Below are 25848 nucleotides of genomic sequence, written 5' to 3'. Positions count from 1 at the left end.
CAATTTTATACTTCTGGCAACCTGCTAGCATCTTTCACAGATAATTACTAGGATACCTGGTCTTGGAGGTCATTTTAAGCTTAGCCATTTTTTCCTTCTAAGGTGATAATCAAACCTTGTACCTTGTGTGTTAAATACCTTAACCAGTATGCCAACCTCAAACTCATTTTGTTTTATAATTCTTCACAGGTACTCATTACTAAGTGTGCTTGTCTAATGCACTCCTTTGCAATCATGTTACATCTATATAACACTGTAGTCTACAAACTCTGTAACCTTGTATAATGCAAACTGTTTGTTTCATCCTACTGTATATATGTTTTCTGCATATATTGTGTCACCTTGTATTCTATATATAATTGTGTACTAATAGTCTGCCTACATGGGCCTTTTCTGGATGAATCCAGTACTACTATCAACAAGCAAATAAATGAAAAAATAAATATGTTTGTTGATGTGTGTACACCTATTATATACATTTTGTTCTCATTGAAATTCATTACATGGTAGACCTACCTTGAATATCAGGGTATGCCATCATACACAGCAGTGACCAGTCCAGGGAGTCTGTTGTAGTCTCCACTGAAGCCAGGAAGAATTCAATCACTATAGCAAGCAAACCTTCATCATCAAAGGACAAACCATTATTCTGCTTCTGTGATAATTAAGAAAGTAGCATAAAGTTTGCATCAGATATACAGAATGGCAACATTTAAAATACTAAATTCCACTTTCCTTAACAAAAATTGTGGTATCACTTGCAAAGTGTGTGATGTCACTGCTGTACTCTATGACAGGTTGCAGTGCAGGGAACAGACAATATGAGTCAGTAATTTTAATTATTAACTCATAAACTTTTTGTTAATATTTGTATAAATGGTTTGCCAAATAGCTGCAAGCAAAAGATGCTCATTCATTTGAGCCAAAACATATCATTGCCTGGACTGCTTTGTGTCTTAGGAGAAGGCATGGGGACACCTTTGCTATCTACAAGATTAAAGTCATGCTGTTTCTATTTATAATATTACTTATAATATTATCTCTAAAGCAAAAAATCAATAGATGTATATGCATCATAAAGAAAGACTAACGTTTGAAAACATTGTGACAGAGTTTTATAGTTAAGGTATGAGATATATGCAAATTAAAGAGTGTAAACTATTTGCCAGTGATTAGCAAATAATTAGATAAATAAATAAATATATTAGCCAACCCACAAAGAAAGTTTACCCCTTGTAAGTGACAGATAATCTGGATCATTTTGTGAATAATTGCCCAAATAATGTATGCCACTGAGCATTCTTCTAAAACAAGGCAATTGAAATATACAGGGAAGTAAGCTTAGTCTTTGGACATTTATACATCTACTTTTGAAGTTTTCTAGCTGTCATTCTTTACAATTACAAAACATAAATTATGCTAGATCTCAGCAAACCTTATTCATTGCATCTAAGTAGCAGTCAATGTAATCCCTTGGCTCATCCGGTTTCATTGTCATTCTGTGTTCTTCTATTATCTCTTTCAGAAAGGTGCGAAGTTTGGATATAATCGTAAAATTCTCTGAGATGGCAGAGGAAAATATCGGATGACAGGAAAAGCACGATAAAGCTTTTAAAGTAAATTATATTAATATATAATTAATATCAATACATTCTAAATCATAGACAAAGGCACAAAATTAGTGTAAACTGTAAATATATTTTTAATATGATAGCAATTTACTACTGTACAGACATTTATGTGTTTTCCCGTGTAAGATCTATGAGACAAATCTCAAGATGTTCAGTTGGAAAAGTATTCACTCAGACAATGTAATGCACTGCAGAGAAATTTTTTGCTCAAAAACATTTTTATTGATCTCCATTTATTCTCCAGTAATCCAGAATCTCAATCACTGAAATCAGGTGAACTGTAGAAAACCTGCAGAATACTCCCAGGTGCCTTTATAATCCCTATTTTATCCATAATTCCTAATGGCTGATGCTCGCAGTCAAACATTTATGGGGACTATAATATAGAATTTCAGCTGCACCTTCTATTTTCTACAAATTCTTCCATAATAGTCATCTTCCATTCTTTGACAATGAACTGATCTATTCCTGTTAGATGACTCGTTAGATTCTCATCCTATAGTCACACTTGAATTGACTTTATAGAAAGCAAAGAAACATGCCCATGACTTTTTACTTTTTAGGTATTTATGGGTACAGTCAGGCCAATAAAGCCAAACCCCATTTGTTGTAGATATGCCATGATTCTGCGTTTTATTGACCTCATCAGTACAACAAATGTGGAATGTCTGGGTATATTTTAGAAGCACAGAGCTAAAAAACAATCCTGATTTCCATAAATATTAGGGTGCCAGAAAATATTCCAAATAACATACAATATAAAGGGTAAAAAAGTCACAATGGCAAGCTATTCTGTAGAAACTAGAAAAAAAACAGCAAACTTGGGGTCTCCAGTGAGTAATACTTTAATCTTCCTGTAGTTGAGGCCCATGGGATATAGGGAAATGACCCCTTAAGGATATAGCAGTATTTCAGCTACATGGCTTCTGAATGCCCATAACATTTTTACTTCTTAAGTATTTATGGATATATTGAAGCCAATAAAGCCAAACCCAACCAGCTTTATCCTTGCCTGTATGGAAGGAGAAGATGTTTTGGTTTATCCTTTTCTGTCAAACTGCAAAGAGATCCGCTGTATTGTACTGAAGACTTTGTAAATACATTCATTTATTTAGCCAATTATTCTACCAGTATATTATCGATAAGGGAATGTTGTATTTGAAAGTAAATAAATATTACTTTTGATTTGGACTGTGAAAAACCTACTGAGAAAGATCCTAAATAGACTGAATTATCTGGTATAAACTGTATTTTCCTTTTTTTATGAACTTTATGTATTGCAAATAAACATGGGTTTCAAGGAGTCTACAGTTGGATCAATTGACTCCCTTGTTATGTGCACACACACACACACACACACACACACACACACACTCACACACACACACACACACACACACACACACACACACACACACACACACACTTGTATGAAAACACTCCATGTAAGAGACCAGCTAAAACGTCTCTTACACGGACTGGGCGTGGATATGCTAAATACCTCACTTGCAGCCAAAAGGCATGCAAATGAGGTAGAGTAGCGATCCATGAAGCAGAAAGCAGCCCGTGTAAGAGCCGTTTTAGCTGCAGAAATGTACTCAGTTGACAACTGAGTACGTTTCAGCAAAAATCACAATGGAGCCATGTCAGCTCCAAATAAAGGGTGCATATGTGTCAGGCAGCATGCCAATGGTCAAATATGTGGCCAGTGGCAAGGTACCCCGATGCAAATATGAAAAATAATTCTTTTTTTTTTTCAGCGATCGCAGATGTTTAAACGCAGGACAGCCCCGCGCAAACGGGTTGCACTGTATAAAACATAAAAATGAAGGTTATAAACCCACAAATGTGGGTTTTATGCAATACATGGATTTACAATACAGGGACCAGCAGACCAAAAACAACATGGCCACTGTTTAGTGGTTGCTAAGCGGGGAAGCTGAGTCTAAGATATGTAACTAAGCATTAGTAGGCAATCTGATGTAAATGAGTGTTAGGATACTGAATTCCACTGTCACATAGCAAATGAGCACATTCTGAGTAGTGTAAGAGATACATATGGGGGAGGAATAGAGTAGGAGATAGGTGACATCACGGGGGGGATGGTAGAAAGAAATGCAGTTCATTAGAGGTCAGTGTTACATGACAGATGTCAGACACATATCATGGAAAGAGGAGTGCCACAAGATAAGCATGGGAAAGTCAAGAAATGGAAGGTGTACACTGTTGCTTACACCAAAATTTCTTGTTGGGCATGCATGCACATGTGTGTTTTCAAACCCAAGGGGCCCAAATAAATGAAAAGATAAATATGTTTGTTGATGTGTGTACACCTAGTATATACATTTTGTTCTCATTGAAATTCATTACATGGTAGACCTACCTTGAATATCAGGGTATGCCATCATACACAGCAGTAACCAGTCCAGGGAGGCTGCTGTACTCTCCACTGCAGCCAGGAATAATTCAATCACTATAGCAAGCAAACCTTCATCATCAAAGGACAAACCATTATTCTGCTTCTGTGATAATTAAGAAAGTAGCATAAAGTTTGCATCAGATATACAGAATGGCAACATTTAAAATACTAAATTCCACTTTCCTTAACAAAAATTGTGGTATCACTTGCAAAGTGTGTGATGTCACTGCTGTACTCTATGACAGGTTGCAGTGCAGGGAACAGACAATATGAGTCAGTAATTTTAATTATTAACTCATAAACTTTTTGTTAATATTTGTATAAATGGTTTGCCAAATAGCTGCAAGCAAAAGATGCTCATTCATTTGAGCCAAAACATATCATTGCCTGGACTGCTTTGTGTCTTAGGAGAAGGCATGGGGACACCTTTGCTATCTACAAGATTAAAGTCATGCTGTTTCTATTTATAATATTACTTATAATATTATCTCTAAAGCAAAAAATCAATAGATGTATATGCATCATAAAGAAAGACTAACGTTTGAAAACATTGTGACAGAGTTTTATAGTTAAAGTATGAGATATATGCAAATTAAAGAGTGTAAACTATTTGCCAGTGATTAGCAAATAATTAGATAAATAAATATATTAGCCAACCCACAAAGAAAGTTTACCCCTTGTAAGTGACAGATAATCTGGATCATTTTGTGAATAATTGCCCAAATAATGTATGCCACTGAGCATTCTTCTAAAACAAGGCAATTGAAATATACAGGGAAGTAAGCTTAGTCTTTGGACATTTATACATCTACTTTTGAAGTTTTCTAGCTGTCATTCTTTACAATTACAAAACATAAATTATGCTAGATCTCAGCAAACCTTATTCATTGCATCTAAGTAGCAGTCAATGTAATCCCTTGGCTCATCCGGTTTCATTGTCATTCTGTGTTCTTCTATTATCTCTTTCAGAAAGGTGCGAAGTTTGGATATAATCGTAAAAATTCTCTGAGATGGCAGAGGAAAATATCGGATGACAGGAAAAGCACGATAAAGCTTTTAAAGTAAATTATATTAATATATAATTAATATCAATACATTCTAAATTATAGACAAAGGCAAAAAATTAGTGTAAACTGTAAATATATTTTTAATATGATAGCAATTTACTACTGTACAGACATTTATGTGTTTTCCTGTGTAAGATCTATGAGACAAATCTCAAGATGTTCAGTTGGAAAAGTATTCACTCAGACAATGTAATGCACTGCAGAGAAATTTTTTGCCCAAAAACATTTTTATTGATCTCCATTTATTCTCCAGTAATCCAGAATCTCAATCACTGAAATCAGGTGAACTGTAGAAAACCTGCAGAATACTCCCAGGTGCCTTTATAATCCCTATTTTATCTATAATGCCTAATGGCTGATGCTCACAGTCAAACATTTATGGGGACTATAATATAGAATTTCAGCTGCACCTTCTATTTTCTACAAATTCTTCCATAATAGTCATCTTCCATTCTTCGACAATGAACTGATCTATTCCTGTTAGATTCTCATCCTATAGTCACACTTGAATTGACTTTATAGAAAGCAAAGAAACATGCCCATGACTTTACTTTTTAGGTATTTATGGGTACAGTCAGGCCAATAAAGCCAAACCCCATTTGTTGTAGATATGCCATGATTCTGCGTTTTATTGACCTCATCAGTACAACAAATGTGGAATGTCTGGGTATATTTTAGAAGCACAGAGCTAAAAAACAATCCTGATTTCCATAAATATTAGGGTGCCAGAAAATATTCCAAATAACATACAATATAAAGGGTAAAAAAGTCACAATGGCAAGCTATTCTGTAGAAACTAGAAAAAACAGCAAACCTGGGGTCTCCATTGAGTAATACCTTAATCTTCCTGTAGTTGAGGCCCATGGGATATAGGGAAATGACCCCTTAAGGATATAGCAGTATTTCAGCTACATGGCTTCTGAATGCCTATAACATTTTTACTTCTTAAGTATTTATGGATATATTCAAGCCAATAAAGCCAAACACAACCAGCTTTATCCTTGCCTGTATGGAAGGAGAAGATGTTTTGGTTTATCCTTTTCTGTCAAACTGCAAAGAGATCCGCTGTATTGTACTGAAGACTTTGTAAATACATTCATTTATTTAGCCAATTATTCTATCAGTATATTATCGATAAGGGAATGTTGTATTTGAAAGTAAATAAATATTACTTTTGATTTGGACTGTGAAAAACCTACTGAGAAAGATCCTAAATAGACTGAATTATCTGGTATAAACTGTATTTTCCTTTTTTTATGAACTTTATGTATTGCAAATAAACATGGGTTTCAAGGAGTCTACAGTTGGATCAATTGACTTCCTTGTTATGTGCACACACACACACACACACACACACACACACACACACACACACACACACACACACACACACACACACACACACACACACACACTTGTATGAAAACACTCCGTGTAAGAGACCAGCTAAAACGTCTCTTACATGGATTGGGCGTGGATATGCTAAATACCTCACTTGCAGCCAAAAGGCATGCAAATGAGGTAGAGTAGCGATCCACGAAGCAGAAAGCAGCCCGTGTAAGAGCCATTTTAGCTGCAGAAATGTACTCAGTTGACAACTGAGTACGTTTCAGCAAAAATCACAATGGAGCAATGTCAGCTCCAAATAAAGGGTGCATGTGTGTCAGGCAGCATGCCAATGGCCAAATATGTGGCCAGTGACAAGGTACCCCGATGCAAATATGAGAAATAATTATTATTTTTTTCAGCGATCGCCTATGTTTAAACGCAGCGCAGCCCCGCGCAAATGGGTTGCACTGTATAAAACATGAAAATGAAGGTTATAAACCCACAAATGTGGGTTTTATGCAATACATGGATTTACAATACAGGGACCAGCAGACCAAAAACAACATGGCCACCGTTTATTGGTTGCTAAGCGGGGAAGCTGAGTCTAAGATATGTAACTAAGCATTAATAGGCAATCTGATGTAAATGAGTGTTAGGATACTGAATTCCACTGTCACATAGCAAATGAGCACATTCTGAGTAGTGTAAGAGATACATATGGGGGAGGAATAGAGTAGGAGATAGGTGACATCACAGGGGGGGAATGGTAGAAAGAAATGCAGTTCATTGGAGGTCAGTGTTACATGACAGATGTCAGACACATATCATGGAAAGAGGAGTGCCACAAGATAAGCATGGGAAAGTCAAGAAATGGAAGGTGTACACTGTTGCTTACACCAAAATTTCTTGTTGGGCATGCATGCACACGTGTGCATGCCATGAGTTGCGGGTAGGGCAGTGTGCACGCGTGTAAGGCAGACTGAGCATGTGGGAGCGTGTTGGCAGACTTCTAAGACTGTTTGCGCTAGTGTGCACGCGTGTAAGGCAGACTGAGCATGTGGGAGCCTGTTGGCAGACTTGTAACACTGTTTGCGCTGGTGTGCGCGCGTTTTAACCCGAATAAGCAGATTCTGAACCGTGTAAGCATGTGTGCGCACGTGTAAGCCACTGTGAGCGTGTTTCTGCTGGTATGCGTTGCTCCCTCCTGAGGAAACAGAAAGGAAAAAGGAAGCAACAGAATTAGTAGGAAGCTAGCAGGGAATACTGCTGGAGCTAGCAGGTGAAAACAATTAGAAGCAGGCAATTACACAGGCAGAATAGTAGCTCAGCCAAGCACTTAAAACTCTGTAAACAGCAGTGCAGGATGTTTCTCTCAAGAGACACTGCAAGACATGAGTACACTATTAGAAGTGAAAACTGAAAAAGCTGAACTCAGAGCAGAAATGCTAGGGGCTGCCATAGCTGTCATAAGGAGACATAGGCGACTTGCTGAGGGTGGTGACAATGCAGATGGTGCCAGACAACCCACAGTGAGGAGACGGAGAAGAGTGTACAGGCCCAGGGTCACCTACCATGGGTTACATGAGCTGGAGATAGTAGAGTACTATAGAGTGGACAGAGACCTCCTGCAGCAAATTGTCGAGCTGTGCAGGCCACGCCTCACACACAGAACCAACAGAGGGAAACCCATCCCAGTGGAAACCAAGGTATGTGTTGGCCTAAGAATACTAGCAACAGGTACCTTCCAGAGATCAACTGGTGATATGATGGGGATATCACAGGCATCAGCCTCCAGGGTACTGCACCAGTTCCTGGATGCCATGTCAGCACATGTCGGTGATCATGTATATTTCCCCAATGCCCGTGAGGTATTGGCCAGCAATATGCGTCTCTTCCAGCAAATAGCAGAATACCCTGAGGTAGTGGGTGCAATAGACTGCACGCACATATGCATCAAAGCACCAGCCGGTGAGCGGGGTAGGGCCTACATTAACCACAAGGGCTTCCCCTCCATCAACTGCCAGGTCATGTGTGATGCCCAGTGCATAATAATGAATGTGTGTGCTGGCTGCCCTGGGAGCTACCATGATTCCCATATCTGGCATTTGACACAGCTGTACCAGACATTTGCCAATGGGGACATCCCAAACGGACACCTAGTGGGGGATGCAGGTTATGCACTGGAGCCGTGGCTGATGACACCCATCAGAAATGCACACACACCTGAACAGGAACGCCATAATGAGGCACACGCACAAACATGTAATGTAATAGAGCATGTGTTTGGGCTGCTCAAGTCACGGTTCCGGTGTCTGGACACATCTGGTGGAGCCTTGCAGTACTCACCAACTACATGTACCCAAATTGTCATGGTATGTGCTATGCTACATAATATGATCTTGCGAAAACAGCTGCAGCAGGACCAGCATAGGGCCAGGCCAAACAGCCCCCCACCATTGCCAAGGCCATCACAGGCAGAGCGTGACTCAGAGGAGGAACAACCTGAGCCTGCCCCAGTAGGCAGAAGGAGGCATGCCCAGTATGCCCTGGCCTTGGCAAAGAGGCAACGCATAGCACATACACTGGCTCAGAAGGAACCCTGGGAATGATACCACTCTCTGACTCACTCATATAATAACATGAATGCCTAAAATGACATAACCTGCTCTCAAACATGTACAAGGAGTGTAATATGTGCATCCGACAGAGGCAGCCCTGCAGCACCACCTGAGGCATGAATGCCATGTGTTAAATAATGTAACACCATGTAGTATATGCACACTTGAGTACCCTGACTAACATCCTACCCTCACCAAGCATGATGCCACAATATGATGATGGGATGATCAATTGCAATAATTGGCTGAAGTATTGCAGTAAGTCAAAAGGGATCCAATGTGTGCCAGCCTGGGATGACATGCTGAGCATGACATGATGCTCCACCTGCTAGGGGTGGCATGCACCTATCAGTCCAGGCCTCATGGATACTGGCAAAGGCTGTCGTTACCCACAGCGTGCCCTGAATAGGTAAGGCTCAAAACACAAACCCACCTCCATAGGTACCACAAGGGATAAGAACCTAGATATAATGCTACCCAATGCCAGAAGTCTAAACAGCAAGATGTGTGCAGTGTAAACTCACCCAGTATGGAGAATGTTGATATCTGTCCTGTAACAGAAAACTGGGTCAAGGCTCACAACAGCACCCTAACACTACCAGGTTACACCTCATACTGTGCTGTACAGAATCAAAACATGGAACAAGCTACAAAAGGAGGGTGACTAGCAATAATTGTCAAGGATAACCACACCCTCATGTTGGTACCACAACAAGAAGCAGCATGGACTAGCCATGGTCAAGTAACAGTGGCTAAAACTGCTTCCCAGTTTATAGCCTGCTACAGACTACTGTCCTAACACCAGGAACTGCACCTGGCCTATGTTGGAATACATGAATATATCAAGCCCCCCAAACCACATTATATTGGTTGACTGAAAATACCCGGACATAGACTGGGAGCATTATACTAGCTCCAGCACTGTAGGAGAAAAGTTCCTAGAATCCATAAACCAAAATGCCCAGGAACAACGTACCACTCCCACAAGAGGGGTAAGCATACTGGATGTGATAATAAGCAACATGGGTACTGGATGGCAAGATGAGAAGTGTATCCCTCACTGGTAAGACCAGACCATAGAGTAATCACACTGGATATACACATCCTGACCACAGTCCCTGGCCAGAAAACCACAGTGAAAAACATGTGTAAAGCATAAGTTGCACTCCTCCAAACTGATGTGGAATCCATTAAAGGCCCTGTGCAGGTGCAAAATATGGGCCACACCTCAGAACCTGTTATACAGGCATTCCATGAACACAGCCAGGAATGCTTGGATTATGCAATCACAAATAACAACAAGACACAATGCCATACACGCAGGCATCTGGCATGCTGGACTCCAGCCATTACCAAACCATGCAAGAGAATGAGGAAGCTACTACATGATAGAGCAAACAAAAAAGGGAAGTAATCACTGATCAGTAGTATGGCAATAAAATATGTCCACACATACAATCCACTAAGGCCAGCTACAACAAGTTGAATCTGTGAATCCTGAGGCAATGTTACACCTGACCCAAGTACACAGACAACCCTCAACTCCCCCCAAGAAATACAAATATATGTGAGAGATGCAACCATTTATCCAAACCGGAGGCTGAGCTCCCTCAACTCAGTACTGTCAAAACTAGTCAGGAGGAGAAGGAAACCACACACCACAAACCCAGTCCCACATAGACCTATCACAACTGCAAACCAAACACATAAACACAGAAAAACATTCCCAGAGGCCCTAATTACAAACACACCACACCAACAGAGGCCTCCAAAGCAGACCCCCAAGCAACCACAACCTCCAAATATAGCACATGCAACACATAGTACACAAAGCTGGTGTGCCAAACAGTCACAGGCCAGAAGGAGAAACAACATGCCTGATACAGTTGTAATAGGTGACTCCATAGTGAGACATGCTGCTGTCCCACTCACCAGACTGAACAAGGGAAAGGGTACAGTAAGCTGCCTGTAGGCTGCTACAATACGCCACATAACACAAGTATGCAGGTCACCCCAAAGCAAGTAGAAATATGATGCAGTCATTGTCCATGCTGGCGTGAATGACCTGAGATGTACCTCCCTGGACTACATGAAAAGAGACATAGATAAGCTCTCTGAGTATGTACTCCAGGCCGGTATGACACTGACCATTTGCAGCATCCTACCCTCACCAAGAATGATGCCACAGTACAAACACAGAATGATCAGCTTTAACAAGTGGCACAATTACTGCTGTCATTCCAAGAGGATCTAATGTCTGCCTGCTTGGGATGTCATGCTTGACAAGCCATGCTGCTGTTCCAGGGATGGCTTGCACCTGTTACCCCTAGGCATCTGGATATTGGATAAGGCTTTTGCCACCTCCATAGAGCCTTACGTAGGCAAGGCTGAAAAGACTAACCCACCACCCTAGAAAACATAAGTGGTAAGAAACATAAGGGTAATGCTGACCAATGCCAGACGTGTAAACCGCAATATGCATGCTCCTGAGGCCCTCCCCATTATGGAGAACATCGATGTCTGTGCAGTGACAGAAACCTGCTGCAAGCCTACTGACACCACACCAGCACTACCAGGTTATACCTCATATCATGCGTTATGACCCCAAAACCTGGACCAAAACATAAAAGGAGGGGGAGTATCCATATTCAGCACAGATACCCATACGTCCAGGTAACTGACAATGCACGAAGCATCGGAGACCACCCATGTGCACCTAACCGTAGGCAAAACTGCTGTACAGTCTGTAGCATGCTACAGACCACACTCTCAGGAACAGGAACCCCACCCAGCCGTCCTGAAGACACTGGACAGTATGAATGTCCCACCAAATACCAAACAAGGTACTCACAAATTACCACATAGGTGGTAAACCATTATGTATGGAAGGAGTAATCAGGGACCTAGGGACACAAGTGGACAGTAACCTGTTATGTGACACTCACATTGCCAATGTGGCTAGGAAGACTGTCTATATTGGACACCGTATCATGAAAGGATTCACATCTACGTCATTGTGCCCCTGTACTGTTCTCTTATCAGACCCATAATCTAGTACAATGCCTCATTTGGGATGTACCTTACCTGACACCTGCAGCAGTTAGAAAGACCTCAAAGGTACCTCACCAAGAGGATAAAGGGTCTCAAATATATGTCATATGCTGCCTGGCTGTAGACACCCCAGCTGAATGCAGTCACATACTGCCTATACAGAGGCATTGTATGTCTGTTGTACAAGGCCATGTCCAACACAGGAGTAATGGACATGCTCCACCCCAGAAAACTCAAAGCCATCGGAGCTGTGAGAGTGAGAGATGTCAACCTCAACACATAATGAAATAGGATGTGCTGGAGGGACAGATACATAACCCAGAGGCTCCCCACACCCTGGAACAGAATCCCACTCCATGTTAGGCAGAGACCCTCACTGACACTCTTCAACAGGAATCTTGCCAAGTGGATGGATGATCGTAGATGTACACTGGTGGTCTTCACTGTGTCACGTCCAGACAGAGGCACAGTAAAGTAAATCATAAATGGCCATAATATTCACATAGCAAGGGGTGGCAAAAGACACACACACTCTGGCTAGGCTTACAAATGCCCTAGGGTGGATAGCCTAGTATGAACCTATGAACCTATGAAGATACAAATTGTACAGGACACTAAGGATAATCCCAAGGCTTACTCAACTGATGGTAGGAACCATGTTGGGAATTCACAGATATGCTCTGAATCACACAAATATTACAAACAACATACCAAACACACACACATATTGCCAACATACAACCTGACAGGTGCAGTGCAAACCCCCTCCCCCAGAATGCAAAATATCTATCCCAGCAGACTGCTGGCCCCTGACATTGCAGATGCTGAGGTAACAGCCAGCATCTACAAAGCAAAACACACAGCAGCAATGGTATGAGATGGTGTCCTGGGCTGAGTCCAACATGGACTCCAAGAAGAATGGAATGCCAAATCACACTACTGCTCAATGTCAGCCTTACCACAGGATATGTACCCAAACAGCAGTGTACAACAACAGTGGTCCTTCTCAACAAAGGTGTTGTCTGAATGGATACTGCAAACTACCACCCCAGAATCCTGAGAAGCTTGGTCTGCACAGCTATGGAAAGGATCAGCATGTACCGCAGACATAAAGATATTGGGGACCTACTGACACTGGACCCTACCCAGTGTGGCTTTCTTAAGTGCAGATCCTGCCCCTAAACATGTTTGACTCATTTGAAACAGTCATTAAGGTCATTGATGAGGGTAATGTGGTCCACACAGTGTAGCTGGACCTTGCAAAGGCTTCCATACAATACCCTACGTGTTCATTATAGATATACTCACCAGCTTAAATATAAATCCCTATGTCAGTAGAGGGGTTGCAAACCAGACCAAGGACAGAACTGACATGGTCAGACATGCTGCAGCCATGTCAGACTACAAACCAGATATAACTGGCATCCCACAAGGCTTGGTCCTGGGACCTCCCTCATTTGGTATATATGTCCCATAGGTACAGGCCAACATGGAAGGACTGTGTCTGAACATGTATGCAGAGGACTACAAACTGCCCACCATATCTGACCCTCCAGCTGACACAAGCATCCCACAAAAGGGCCACATAGAAACAGACAACTGGTGCCATAGCCATGTCAGCAAGCTAATTGCAGAAAAGTGTATAGTTAACCCCCATGGATATACAGTAAGTGCCCACCAATTACCACATAGGTGTTAACCCATTACGTACCTAACATGTAATGAGAGACCTGGGGACACAAGGTGATAGATATCCTGCATTGGACAAACATGTGGCTGTAGTGTTCACAGAAACATACCATATACCCACCTAATCATGAAGGTTGTCAGATCTAGATAAGGGGAGGTCATTGTGGCTCTGCAGTCATCCTTCATCAGCGTTACAATTGACTACAATAGCCCCTGTGGGATGTACCTCAGCAGACACCTCCATCAACTGTAAAGTCCCCAACAGTACCTCACCAGGAGTATCAAAGAGCTTGAACAGATGCCATGTGTTGCCTGATTAAACAAACTGCAGCTCCACACACTGCCATACTGCCCACCCAGAGGCAAGCTGTGCCTGATGTATAAAGCCATGTCCAAGCTGGAATCAATGAACATGCTGCACCTTGTACAATCTGAATGGCAGTGAGCTATGCACATGAGAGACCTGAACCCCAGCACTGACATACATAGGACAAGCTGTACTGCATGATCCATAACACAGAAGCCACCCCACTCATGAGTAAACTCCCAGTACAGGTTATCCATAGAGTCACTCATCGATTCTCCTCAAGAGGAATCGTGATGAGTGGATGGGAGATGGTAGGTTTACCCTGGGTATCACTGTTATATCACAGGTAGACGGAGGCACAGTATACTAACCATGACATATGTCATGGCAAACTCCACTTACAATGTGTGTCGAAGGACAAACACACTCTCCGACTAGCATTAGAAATGGCCTAGGGCACATCGCTACTGTTTGCCAATGTACACCTATGTTGTAGAATACACTACTAATGTTGGACAAGCCTGGTATAAGTAGTTCATATCTGAACATAATGCAACATGGTCAGATGTGCACAACTGGCCCCTAACCAGGCTGTTGTGCTCACTATGGAAATGTAAAGCAGTGATAGGACTAAAGCCCAGGATACTGTCCACCACAGTGAAAGTACTGAACCAGTACACTATACGGTACTACAGTGTTAGGTCAGTATGAAAGGATGTTGACAACTGTATGCAAAGTATCCCATGCAAACCCTGCAGGCACAGTATAATCCCTGTTGTGTTCACACACAAATCAGTTGGACAGTAACTACACAACATGACACACAACACACAACCATAAATGGGAGATATTGTTGAAGTTCACACTCATCCACAAATGTGGTGGGCTGCAGAGTTCAACATATGGAAAGCACACACTGGGCATGCTCGCACACTTTGATAAATGAGACATATGTCAGACAACATGCCATGGGAAGGCTGAACTGGGCATGCTCACACACTTAGGCCAAATCTCAGTTTAGCAGTTGGCCACACATATCTGGTATTTGTATGTGTTATTCCAGGAACCAACCACATTACAGCAATCTGCCCAGTGCACACAGTTAAATGACTACAGAGACATACGTGATATAGTGGATCCCTCCCATATGCAAACATCTTCCACAGATACACAAGTTGTTCATACAAACAGGGAATGCTATGGCAATAAAGACCTGCAAACAGTCTATCAGCAACAAATAATGTGCATCTGACAATTAAACATATGGGTGTAGAGGTCAACACTAGGCTGTTTGCCCTAGGGAATGACAGCTTAGCCAGAGTGTGCTTGGCGTCTGCCTCCCCAGTACAGTAGGCTACTGTGTCACTGTAAAGTAGGTCACATAAGGCACCGTGTGAGGCTAGTGTGCTGTGCCTCTGTCAAGCAGGGACACAGTGGAGATCCCAGGGTTTGAATGTGCTAAGCCACATCCATGTTGTTGGTGTGTGCTGGAAGAGGGTTTCTGAGGACCTCTAACAGTAAGTGGGCATCAATAACAGACTGAGGAGAGCCTTATCTGCATTGTCTGGACAATTTCACTGTCAACACTGTGTCGTGATGATTATGAGGGATTGAAGTGTTGTGCCGGTACTGTTCAGAGATGTCCTCCCTCTGTGGGCTACTGCTCTGCAATGTATTAGCTCACTCTGTCTGTTGGACAGCTCATATATGGCTGGTGTACACCTGACAGGTGTCCTGTTGTGGAGCAGTCATGGGTATATTTGGGATAGCATGATCAATGCAAACCTTCCACATGCTCATAGAATGCAATTGTCAAGGATTATGCATAGTGGCCTGTATACTCCCCCAGCATGGGTCCTTTGAAGTCTTCCACCCCAGTCTTCACAAGTGTAAAGTCTGCTTGTGATAAATACAGTTTGTTTGCAGTGACAACCTTGCCTGGGGTGGGGATGGGATATGGATGTCCAGGGAAAGGTGGGTATGGTCAGATATCAACAATGGTGGTCTACCTCTGGTGTGGAACAGTTAGTACCCATGTTGCAGATGGTCAGGTGCAATATGTATTCCCCCTTGTGGCTGTGGTGAGTGGTTCTGCCATAGCACATGGACTCACAAATTGTAGTGGCTGTAGGGTAATGTTGTAGAGGCCTGAGTAGTTCCCACACACAATATGCCTGTACCTGACGTTAACAACTGGAATGGTGTATGTGAACACCTGCATATCCTGGCACTGTTCCCAGGGAAGCAAAGTGTGTGTCCTGGATGTGGGAGGGGTGGTCTGGATTGGTTGTGTTGTGTGTTACAGGTCCTGTGGTCACGAAGCATGGTATAGAACATAACCTGCCAGTGCGATGTGCATATCTGACCCTGAAGTAGGTGGCTGCAAATGCATATATATGCTATCCCCCACCTGACAGGTAGTACTAGATGTACATACCTCTGTAGAAATAATGATGTCAGCACCCTATAAATACTGCAGGTGCAGAACAGATGCCCAGTAATTCGAATAGTGCGCTCTGCTAATGTGTCTCCCTCAAGTGTCATAATATAGTTAGGTAGGGGTTTGAATCCTGCAAATGCTTAGTGCGTGTGGGTGAGCGGGGTTGTTGTGTGTGCAAGTCTGTGTGAGGGAAATGTCCCTTTTGGCAACTGGGAAAACACACTACAGGATGCACATTCCTCTTTCTAAACACTGATGATGTCAGCACCCTATAAGTACAGCAGGAGAAGGGAAACTTTCCAGTAATGCAAATAGCGTGCTCTGCTAATGTGTCTGTCTTGAGTGTCATAACATAGTTAGGTAGGAGTTTGAATCCTGCAAATGCCCAATGTGTGTGGAGGGGGGTTAGTGTGTGGGCAAGTCTGTATGAAAGAAATGCCCCTTTTGGCAACTAGGAGAACACACTACAGGATGCACATTCCCCTTTCTAAACACTGATGATGTCAGCACCCTATAAGTACAGCAGGAGAAGAAAAGCCTCCCAGTAATGCGAATAGCACACTCTGCTAATGCATCCATCTTGAGTGTCATAACATAGTTAGGTAGGGGTTTGAATCCTACAAATGCTCAGTGTGCATGCAGCGGGGTTAGTGTGTGTACAATTCTGTATGAAAGAAATGTCCCTTTTGGCAACTAGGAGAACACACTACATGATGCACATTACCCTTTCCAAACACTGATGATGTCAGCACCCTATAAGTACAGCCGGAGAAGGAAAACCTCCCAGTAATTTGAATAGCGTGCTCCGCTAATGCGTTTCTCTCAAGTGTCATAACATAGTTAGGTAGGGGTATGAATCCTGCAAGTGTGTGTGTGTGTGTGGGGGGTAGTAGGGTGTGTGTAATTGCAAGTGTGAGAGAACAGTTCCTTTTGGCAACTACTGCAATACACCAGATGCTGCATATTCCCCCAGTAAACACAGGTGATGTCACCACACTATAAGTACAGCCAAACAGGGCAAATCGCACAGTAATGCAAATAGTGCGCTCCGCTACTGGGTCTCTTACTACTGTCAGAGCACAGTTAGGTATGTTTTGGAAACCCACAACTGCCACGTGTGTTTGTGTCACACAAAATGCCCATGTGTGGGTTGTTGTTCATAACAATGCATGACATTGCTTAAACCAGCAATGGCAATGCACACATGATGTGTGTGCACATACACATATATACCTGTGACCTTCAATAGTTCCCATGTCTGACACGTGCCTCAAGTGAATAAATGGTATTTGCACTGCATAACATTATGACTGTGTCTTACTGTGCAGGGGCTGCATGCGGTATGTGTATATACAGTGTGAGTTGTATATGGTATCATCCTAACAGCGTGGGATACACATCTGGTCTGGGCCATATAGTCTACATGTAGTCGATGAACAGGTGCTGCATGTTCCCACCTGTTGTGGGAGTGGTAACATGTTGTTCCACTGCAATTCAGTGACTACATGCTAGGAACCTTTCAGCTAGTGTGTTGTAGCTACAGTAATGCTCACACACAATGTTCAGCTGGATGCAGTCCAGCCATATAAAGACATATGTAGAGACTGTCATATTCCCAGTGTTGTTAGGGAGGACAGGTGGGTTTCCTGTGTATGGGAGGGTTGTGTGTGCCAGGCTATGAACCAGAAGGCAGTCCAACACACTGTTAGCTGCACATGGATAGGCCCTGATGCTTTGTGTTGTGCCAACAACCTGGAGGTGTGTGTATCTGTGGTGCCTTGAGATACCTCCCCCCTGTTCATGTGTGGTACATGTGTAGGGGATGACAGGCATGGTATGAGGTATAACCTGGCAGTGATGGGTTGCACCTGTGAGCCGTGAATCAGGAATCTGTTACTGCACAGATATTGCAGTTTACCATGCTGAGGACAGTGTCCAGTGCATGCATCTTGCGGTGTACACTGCTGGTGTTGTGTAGCATTACTGTTAGTGTCCTATCCCATGTGATACCCGTGGAGGTGGCTATGTAATCTGAGCCCTGCAGCAAAAGGCACTATGTGTGTATCAAGAGGCTTCACCAATATACAATGGCCCATGGGTGACACGTGCAAGCTGCCCCTCGCAAATCATTGTGGTTTCCCTAGCATGTAAGCATACGCTGACAGCCATTGGATATCCTATGAATGACATTGGAGATTGAGCAAAATGTAGACATAGAACACCCTTCCTACATATTGTGGTAGCATACCTGGTGAGGGTATGATGGCAACCAAGGGCAGGCTCATACCAGCCCATGCCACATGCTGAGAGACCCCTTCTATGTTCCCTATCATGTAGTCCAGGGAGGTACATCTCAGGTCATCCATAGTGGCATGGACAATGACTGAGTCATATGTGTCTATGCCTCTGACTGACCTGTATGCATGTGTTATGTGGTGGACCATAGTGCCCCATGGGCATATCACTGTGACCTTCACCATGTACACCCTGTTGAGCGGGACCCCACTGCACCAGCCAAGAGAGGTACCTGACACATCTGTAGCAGGTGTGTTGTATAGCCCTACAGGCTGTGAGTGTTTGGCACACAGGATGTGTGTGCCATGTGTGGCATGCGCTCTGTTCCGACAACGTATGCCTGTGTGCCAGCTGCGGAGGTGTGTGATGCTCAGGCAGGATGCTATCCTGAGGCTCCAAGTATGCTCCAGTGTGTTCATATGTTTGGATTGCTGTCAGTGCAGGTCTATGTCAGACTGGTATTGTAGTCAATGTAGTATGTCATGCCACTTGACAGGGTATTGCAGTACTGGGTTCAGAGTGCTCAATCCCCAGATTGGCTATGTGGTTGCATCTCACACATGTGTTGTACATTCCTGGCCAGGGGAGAGGGATGACTGCATACATGTGGCAGCTGTGACATCGCCACATGACTCACATGTTGATACTTGTGAACCTCTGCTATCTCTGAAAAAAACAAAAAAACAAAAAAAATCTTGCTTTTTTCCCACTTTTCTGAGATTTAAAAAAGTTCAGTTATAGGCTTGCTGTTCTTGAACTGTTTGTAAGTTTCTGTGAGGCCATTTTTTGCTTGGGCTAAAGGGAAGTCTCTCTGTTGATCAGTGGCAGTGAAAAACATTGAGCAGCCTGCCTGCCCCTGTGGGAGTGGTTACTGACTTGAAACTGTAGTTTTATTGGCCATTTTGGGTCAATTCCAAAACTCCTTCATCTTCCTCTCTTAAAACCCTCTTTTGCACAATTTTGCTAGTTTTTGAGCATAGCGCAACAGCGGGCAGCGCCGCCTAATTGGGTTTAAACTATTCCTGGCTCCACAAAGTCTGCTCTTCACTTTTTCCCTTAGAACTGCTCTATCTCTCAATTTAAACACCATATTCTCATTCTAAGGCCCTTCACTGGTCCAATTAAGTAATCCTACAAGTTAGCACTATTAAACCATAAGCACTACTTACTCTTATATTCTCTACGATTACCCTGTCCTCTATTGGTCCGTCTTAAATTCAGTTTCCCTATATTACTCTAGCATGTCCAAAGGTCAGTCAGTGGTTTCCTCTCCAGTCCAGCTGGTGAATCTGGGAATTTTGAGGCAATGTTACAGCTGTCTCATGTACACGGACAACCCTCTCCTCCTCCAAACAGGTTCAAATATATGTGAGAGATGCAACTATTTAGCCAAACTGGAGGCTGAGCTCTCTCATCTCAAAACTGGTGTAACCAGTCAGGAGGAGAAGGTAACCTCACACAACAAAATTCCAGTATCACATAGTCCCACCACATCAGCGAACCAAACACATAAATACACAAAAACATACTTGGAGGCTCTAAATAAAAATCTACCTAAGCAACAGAGACCTCCAAAGCAGACATCCAAGCAAACACTACCTCAAAACAAAACACGCACAACACATAACCCACAAAGTCAGTGTGCCAAGCAGCCACAGCCCTTAAGGTTGAATAACACACCTGATACTCTTGTAATAGGTGACTCTATTGTCAGACACACTGACGTCCTGCTCACCAGGCTGAATAAAGAGAAGGTCACGGTGAGCTGCCTGTCGGGTGCTAGGATCCGCCACAAAGCAAGCACTCAGGTCACTCCAAAGCAAATACAAATATGACATAGTCATTGTACATGCTGGTGTGAATGACCTGAGACGTATCTCCCTGGACTACATAAAAAGAGACATAGAGGAGCTCTCTGATCATGTAGCCCAGGCTGGTATGACCCTGACCTTGAGCAGCATCTTACCCTCACCTAAAATGATGCCACAGTACAAAGACAAAATGATCGATTTTAACAATTGGCTAAAATTTTGGTGTCATTCAAAGGGGATCCAGTGTCTGTCAGCCTGGGATGACATGCTCGACAAGCCACTTTGCTTCGCTAGGGATGGCTTGCACCTGTCACCACTGGGCTTTTGGATATTGGCAAAGGCTCTTGCCTCCCCCATAGTGCCTTTTTAGGCAAGGCTCAAAAGTCAAACCCACCCCCATAGACAGCACAAGGAACAAGAAACTAAGGGTAATGCTGCTAAACGCCAGAAGTCTTAACCTCAAGATGCATGCACTCAAAGCTCTCCTCAGTATGGAGAACATCGATATCTGTGCAGTGACAGAAACCTGGTTCAAGGCTCCAGAGAGCACCCCAGCACTACCAGGCTATACCTCATATCATGCTTTTCGGCCCCAAAATCCAGACCGAACCACAAAAGGAGGGGGAGTTTCCATATTTATCAAGGATATCCACAACTCTAGGTTAGTGGCATTGCACAAAGTATCGGAGACCATCCATGTGCAACTAACAGTGGGCAAGACTGCTTTACAGTTTATAGCATCCTACAGACCACCCTCTCAAAGTCAGGAATCCCACTCAGCTTTCCTGAAAACATTGGAGAACATGAAGATCTCTCTGAACACCATTATATTGGGTGACTTCAACTACCCAAACATTGACTGGGAGCACTACTCAAGCCCCAGCACCTTAGCCCAAAGGTTCCTGGAAATTATAAACTCAAATGCTATGGAACAACTAGTCACCACTCCCACAAGAGGGGACAACATACTAGACCTGATCATTACCAACATGGGGACTCTATGCTCCACACCAGAAGTATATCCCTCATTGGTAAGATCAGACCATAAATTAATTTCACTGGATGTCCACATCCCGACCCCACCCCCAGCCCAGAAAACCACAGTGAAAAACTTCTCAAAAGTGAACTTCTCACTTCAAAACCGAAGTGGAATCCTTCAAGGTCCCAGGGCCAGTGGAATCTATGGCCCAAACTGCAGAATCCTATATAAACACATTCTACGGACATCTCCAGGAATGCATGGATCATGCTATCCCAAACAAAACCATGACCCAATCATCCAAAGGCATGTGTCCAGTCTGGTGGACCCCTGCCATAAATAAACTGTACAACAGAAGGAGGAAGCTACTACATGATAGAGCAAAATCCCTAATAGGGAAGGCATCTCTGATCAGTACTAGCAAAAATTACGATCCCTCATAAAATCCTCCAAGGCCAGCTTAGAGAGAAAAATTGCACAGGACACCAAAGACAATCATAAGGCTTTTTTCAGTTATGTTAGAAACCTGGGATGCAACTCCCAGACTTGTTCTGAGTTGATTCTAAATGACAAAAAATACACTGAACCCACAGACATCATCAATATCCTGGCAGACAGGTTCAGTGCAAACTTGTCCTCCCCCTCCCCCCTATAAGAGCAAGTATCTATCCTGGCAGAGGGCTGCCTCCCAAACATCTCTGATGCTCAGGTGAAGGCTGCCCTCTCCAAAGCAAAAAACACTGCTTCCATGGGACCAGATGGCATCCCAGGTTGCATCCTACATGAACTCCAAGAGGAACTAATCCCTCAAATAAAACAGCTATACAATCTCAGCCTCACTACAGGATATGTGCCCACAGAATGGCGTACAGCAACAGTGGTCCCACTCCACAAAGGTGGAGCCTCTACGGCCCCATAAGCCTGACAAGCTTAGTCTGCAAGGCTATGGAGAGGATCATCATGGAGCTCATAAACAAAGACATTGAGAACCTACAGACACTAGATCCTACCCAGTTTGGCTTTGTCAAGGGCAGATCCTGCCTTTTGAACCTGGTTGACTTCTTCAAAACAGTCACCAAAGCCATAGATGAAGGAAAGGTAGTCCACACAGCCTATCTGGACCTTGCAAAGGCATTTGACACAATACCCCACTTGGGCATCATAGATAAGCTATCCAGCTTAAATATAAACCCCTTTGTCACAAAATGGGTCGCAAACTGGCTCAAAGACAGAACCCACAGAGTGAGAGTTGCAGGATCCATGTCAGACTCGAAACTGGTCACAAGTGGCGTCCCACAGGGTTCTGTCCTGGGACCACTCTTGTTCAGTATATACTTTTCCGAGGTACAGGCAAACGTGGGAGGACTATGGCTCACCAAGTTCGCAGATGACTGCAAACTGGGTGCCATAATCAACTCTCCAGCTGACACAAACATCCTTCAAAAAGGTCTCACAGAGACAGATAACTGGTGCCAGTGCCATGGTTTAAAGCTAAATGCCAAAAATGTATAGTCATACCCTTTGGCAAAAACAATATGCCCACAAATTACCACATAGGCGGAAACCCATTAAGTACAGAGAAAGTTATTAGGGACCTGGGGACCCAAGTTGATAGCAATCTCTCCTTTGAAAACCACATTGCCAAAGTGGTTAGAAAGACCTTCTACATAGCCCACCTCATCGAAGGGTTTCACATCTAGATCAAGAGAGGTAATGTGCCCTTTATTCATCCCTCATCAGGCCCATCATAGAATACAATGCCCTTTTGGGATGTATCTTACCCGACACCTGCAGCAATTAGAAAGACCCCAAAAGTATCTCACCAAGAGGATCAAGGGTCTCAAACAGATGCCATATGCTGCTAGGTTAAAAAAAACTCCAGCTCTACTCAGTTGCATAATGCCTACTTCGAGGCGATCTATGCCTGACATACAAAGCTATGTCAAATCCAGAATTAATGGACATGCTCCACCTCAGTAAATCTAAATCCCTTAGAGCCACACCCTTGAGGGACTTGAACCTCAGCCCAGAAATAAATAGAATTTGCTGGAGGGATAGGTTCATAACCCAGAGGCTCCCTTCGCTCTGGAATAGAATTCCAGTTCATGTGAGGTAGAGCACCTCACTGAATCTCTTCAAGAAGAATCTCGATAGGTGGATGGGGGATCGTAGGTTTGTCCCAGGGATTACTCCCGTGTCACTATCAGACAGAGGCACAGTAAACTAAACCTTAAATAGGGCACAGTATACTCAAATCAAGGGGTGGCGTAAGCCATACAGAATCGGGCTAGGCTTATAATTGCCCCAGGGCAGATAGCCTAGTATGAACCTATGAACCTATGAACCTATATACCACAACTGGACCATAGAGGTGATTCACAAGTTACCTTTGCACATGCTACCATAGTAGTGTGATTGCCATGGTGATTACCAACACATAGGGCCAATGGGGAACAACATACTGAAGGTGAGTATGTGTGGGTGTACTGCTTCAGGTTTCATAGCGCTTGCATTTATGACTGCACACGTGGGCAAATGCCAGGTAAGTCATATGCAATGTGTCACAGGCAACGTACATGCGAACAGGACAGACAGTGACGTTCTGTCAAGTGAGACATTGACATACGTATAGTAAGCTATGCAGATGTCACTAGGAATCCACAGATGCTCTGTAAATCTGCATTGCAGGTGGAATCAGTGTTCCAGGGAACCTCAAGCAAACATGCATGCAAACAAAGCTACAGTAAGCAGGGCTGGAAGTAGTCCATTGTACAACAAAGAAGGGGTACCACTTCCAGTAGGTAACAGTGCAAACATGCAGGCACTATAAACATGTACCCAGGAATGCACAGCTCAGATGTCCATGGTAAAACTGAAATTATTTAAAATTTAATTTAATTTAAATTAAATTGGTACTGCACACATATCAACATCCGCAAACATCCACATTGCATAGTCGTTGTGGGCAACATGCCACCATTAGTGTACATGTCCATCATTGCGTATCACTACTTGCATTACCTTCTCCCCTGTGCTACATATGTATGTGGCTATCTGTTGACATCCTTACCACCAGTATGCAAAAATGTGCAGCTGTTACACTATGGTACTTACTATGGGTGTAGATAACAATTCAGGACAGTCATACAGTTACTGCATCAGGCATGCTGGGATATACACACAATCATATCAGCACACTGTACTGTTACCAACATGATACTATTAATACACTTCTATGTAGTCACCCTGTGTATCAACAACATGTTAACCTGTTCCTGCACTGATGTTGGAGATTGCAGGAGGTGGCACAGTTTCATCATATGCACAGGGTGTGAACTATGTATGCCTGAGTCTGCCACTGATACCACCAATTGACATGTATGTGTATGTGTGTTGGTGAGGGACAGCAGTACAGGGTGGGGCACTGTTGATGCAGTGTGTGCGTGCATGTGGTAGCCCTAGGTGTTAACATTTCACATGTGTGTATGCATGCACACAGTTCCACCTCATGGCTGCCATATACTGGAGTTTGTGGACAGCCACAGACTGCACCTGGCAGGTCATACAGATCAGTGTCTGTGGCCACGGACATGGTACCTGTGCCTGGCAGGGGTGCTACGGACCGTATCCAGTACTAAGCCAGACTGGGTACTGTCATCAGAAGCGGGTGTTCATTGACTAGACACAGGTCCCTGTTGGGACTGTCCAGAGCCACATGCACGTGGTCTCCTGGAGCGGTCTGATGACAGCACAGACACAGCATTGCTGGGGCTGCTGCTGGCACTATGGGGGCATCCGCAGGCCTGTTGTCGTCCATGCCGACTGCCAGCTGCTGCTGTTGCTGGCATACGGCCACGACGCCGCAACCGTCCACCATTGCCCTGGCTCATGGACATGTAGTTGTGGAACTGCTGTAATATGTCCCCACAACGTCTGTCTATGACATCGGTGAAATTACGGATAGCATCCGCAATGTCACGCATACTGTCAGTCATGGATGTGCGACATGCTCTCAGCTCCCTCAGACCCTGTCTGGTGTAGCTTTCCATACGTGACTGTGCCTGCATGACAGCCTGAAACATAGCTGAGGTTGACAGACCTCTTTGGGCACGTCTGCCAGAGGCAGTACACCCATGGATGCTCCCACGAGAACCCATGGGCAACTGTCTGTGTGGTACCATCTCAGGACCCTGCCCATGGTTGCTGTGTGGG

At 43.6% G+C, this 25848-nt stretch overlaps 1 protein-coding gene across 1 annotated transcript in view; it reads right to left on the bottom strand.

Moving 5' to 3' along the window:
* The window catches only part of LOC122797108 (cytochrome P450 2J5-like), a 430423-nt gene that overhangs the window by 301721 nt on the left and 102854 nt on the right, over positions 1–25848 (bottom strand). The window contains exons 2-5 of the mRNA XM_044065905.1: positions 4930–5103; positions 4015–4153; positions 1436–1608; positions 517–655 (exon numbers count right to left, since the gene is read on the bottom strand). Coding sequence (XP_043921840.1) covers positions 517–655; positions 1436–1608; positions 4015–4153; positions 4930–5103 — 625 coding nt within the window. The remainder of the gene's footprint in view (positions 1–516; positions 656–1435; positions 1609–4014; positions 4154–4929; positions 5104–25848) is intronic.

The sequence above is a fragment of the Protopterus annectens genome, chromosome 3.part0 (genome assembly GCF_019279795.1).
Source record: "Protopterus annectens isolate FY-2018-M chromosome 3.part0, PAN1.0, whole genome shotgun sequence".
NCBI lineage: Eukaryota > Metazoa > Chordata > Ceratodontiformes > Protopteridae > Protopterus > Protopterus annectens.
The sequence above is the reverse complement of the archived record's forward strand: the minus strand, read 5'-3'. Positions and strand labels throughout refer to the sequence as shown.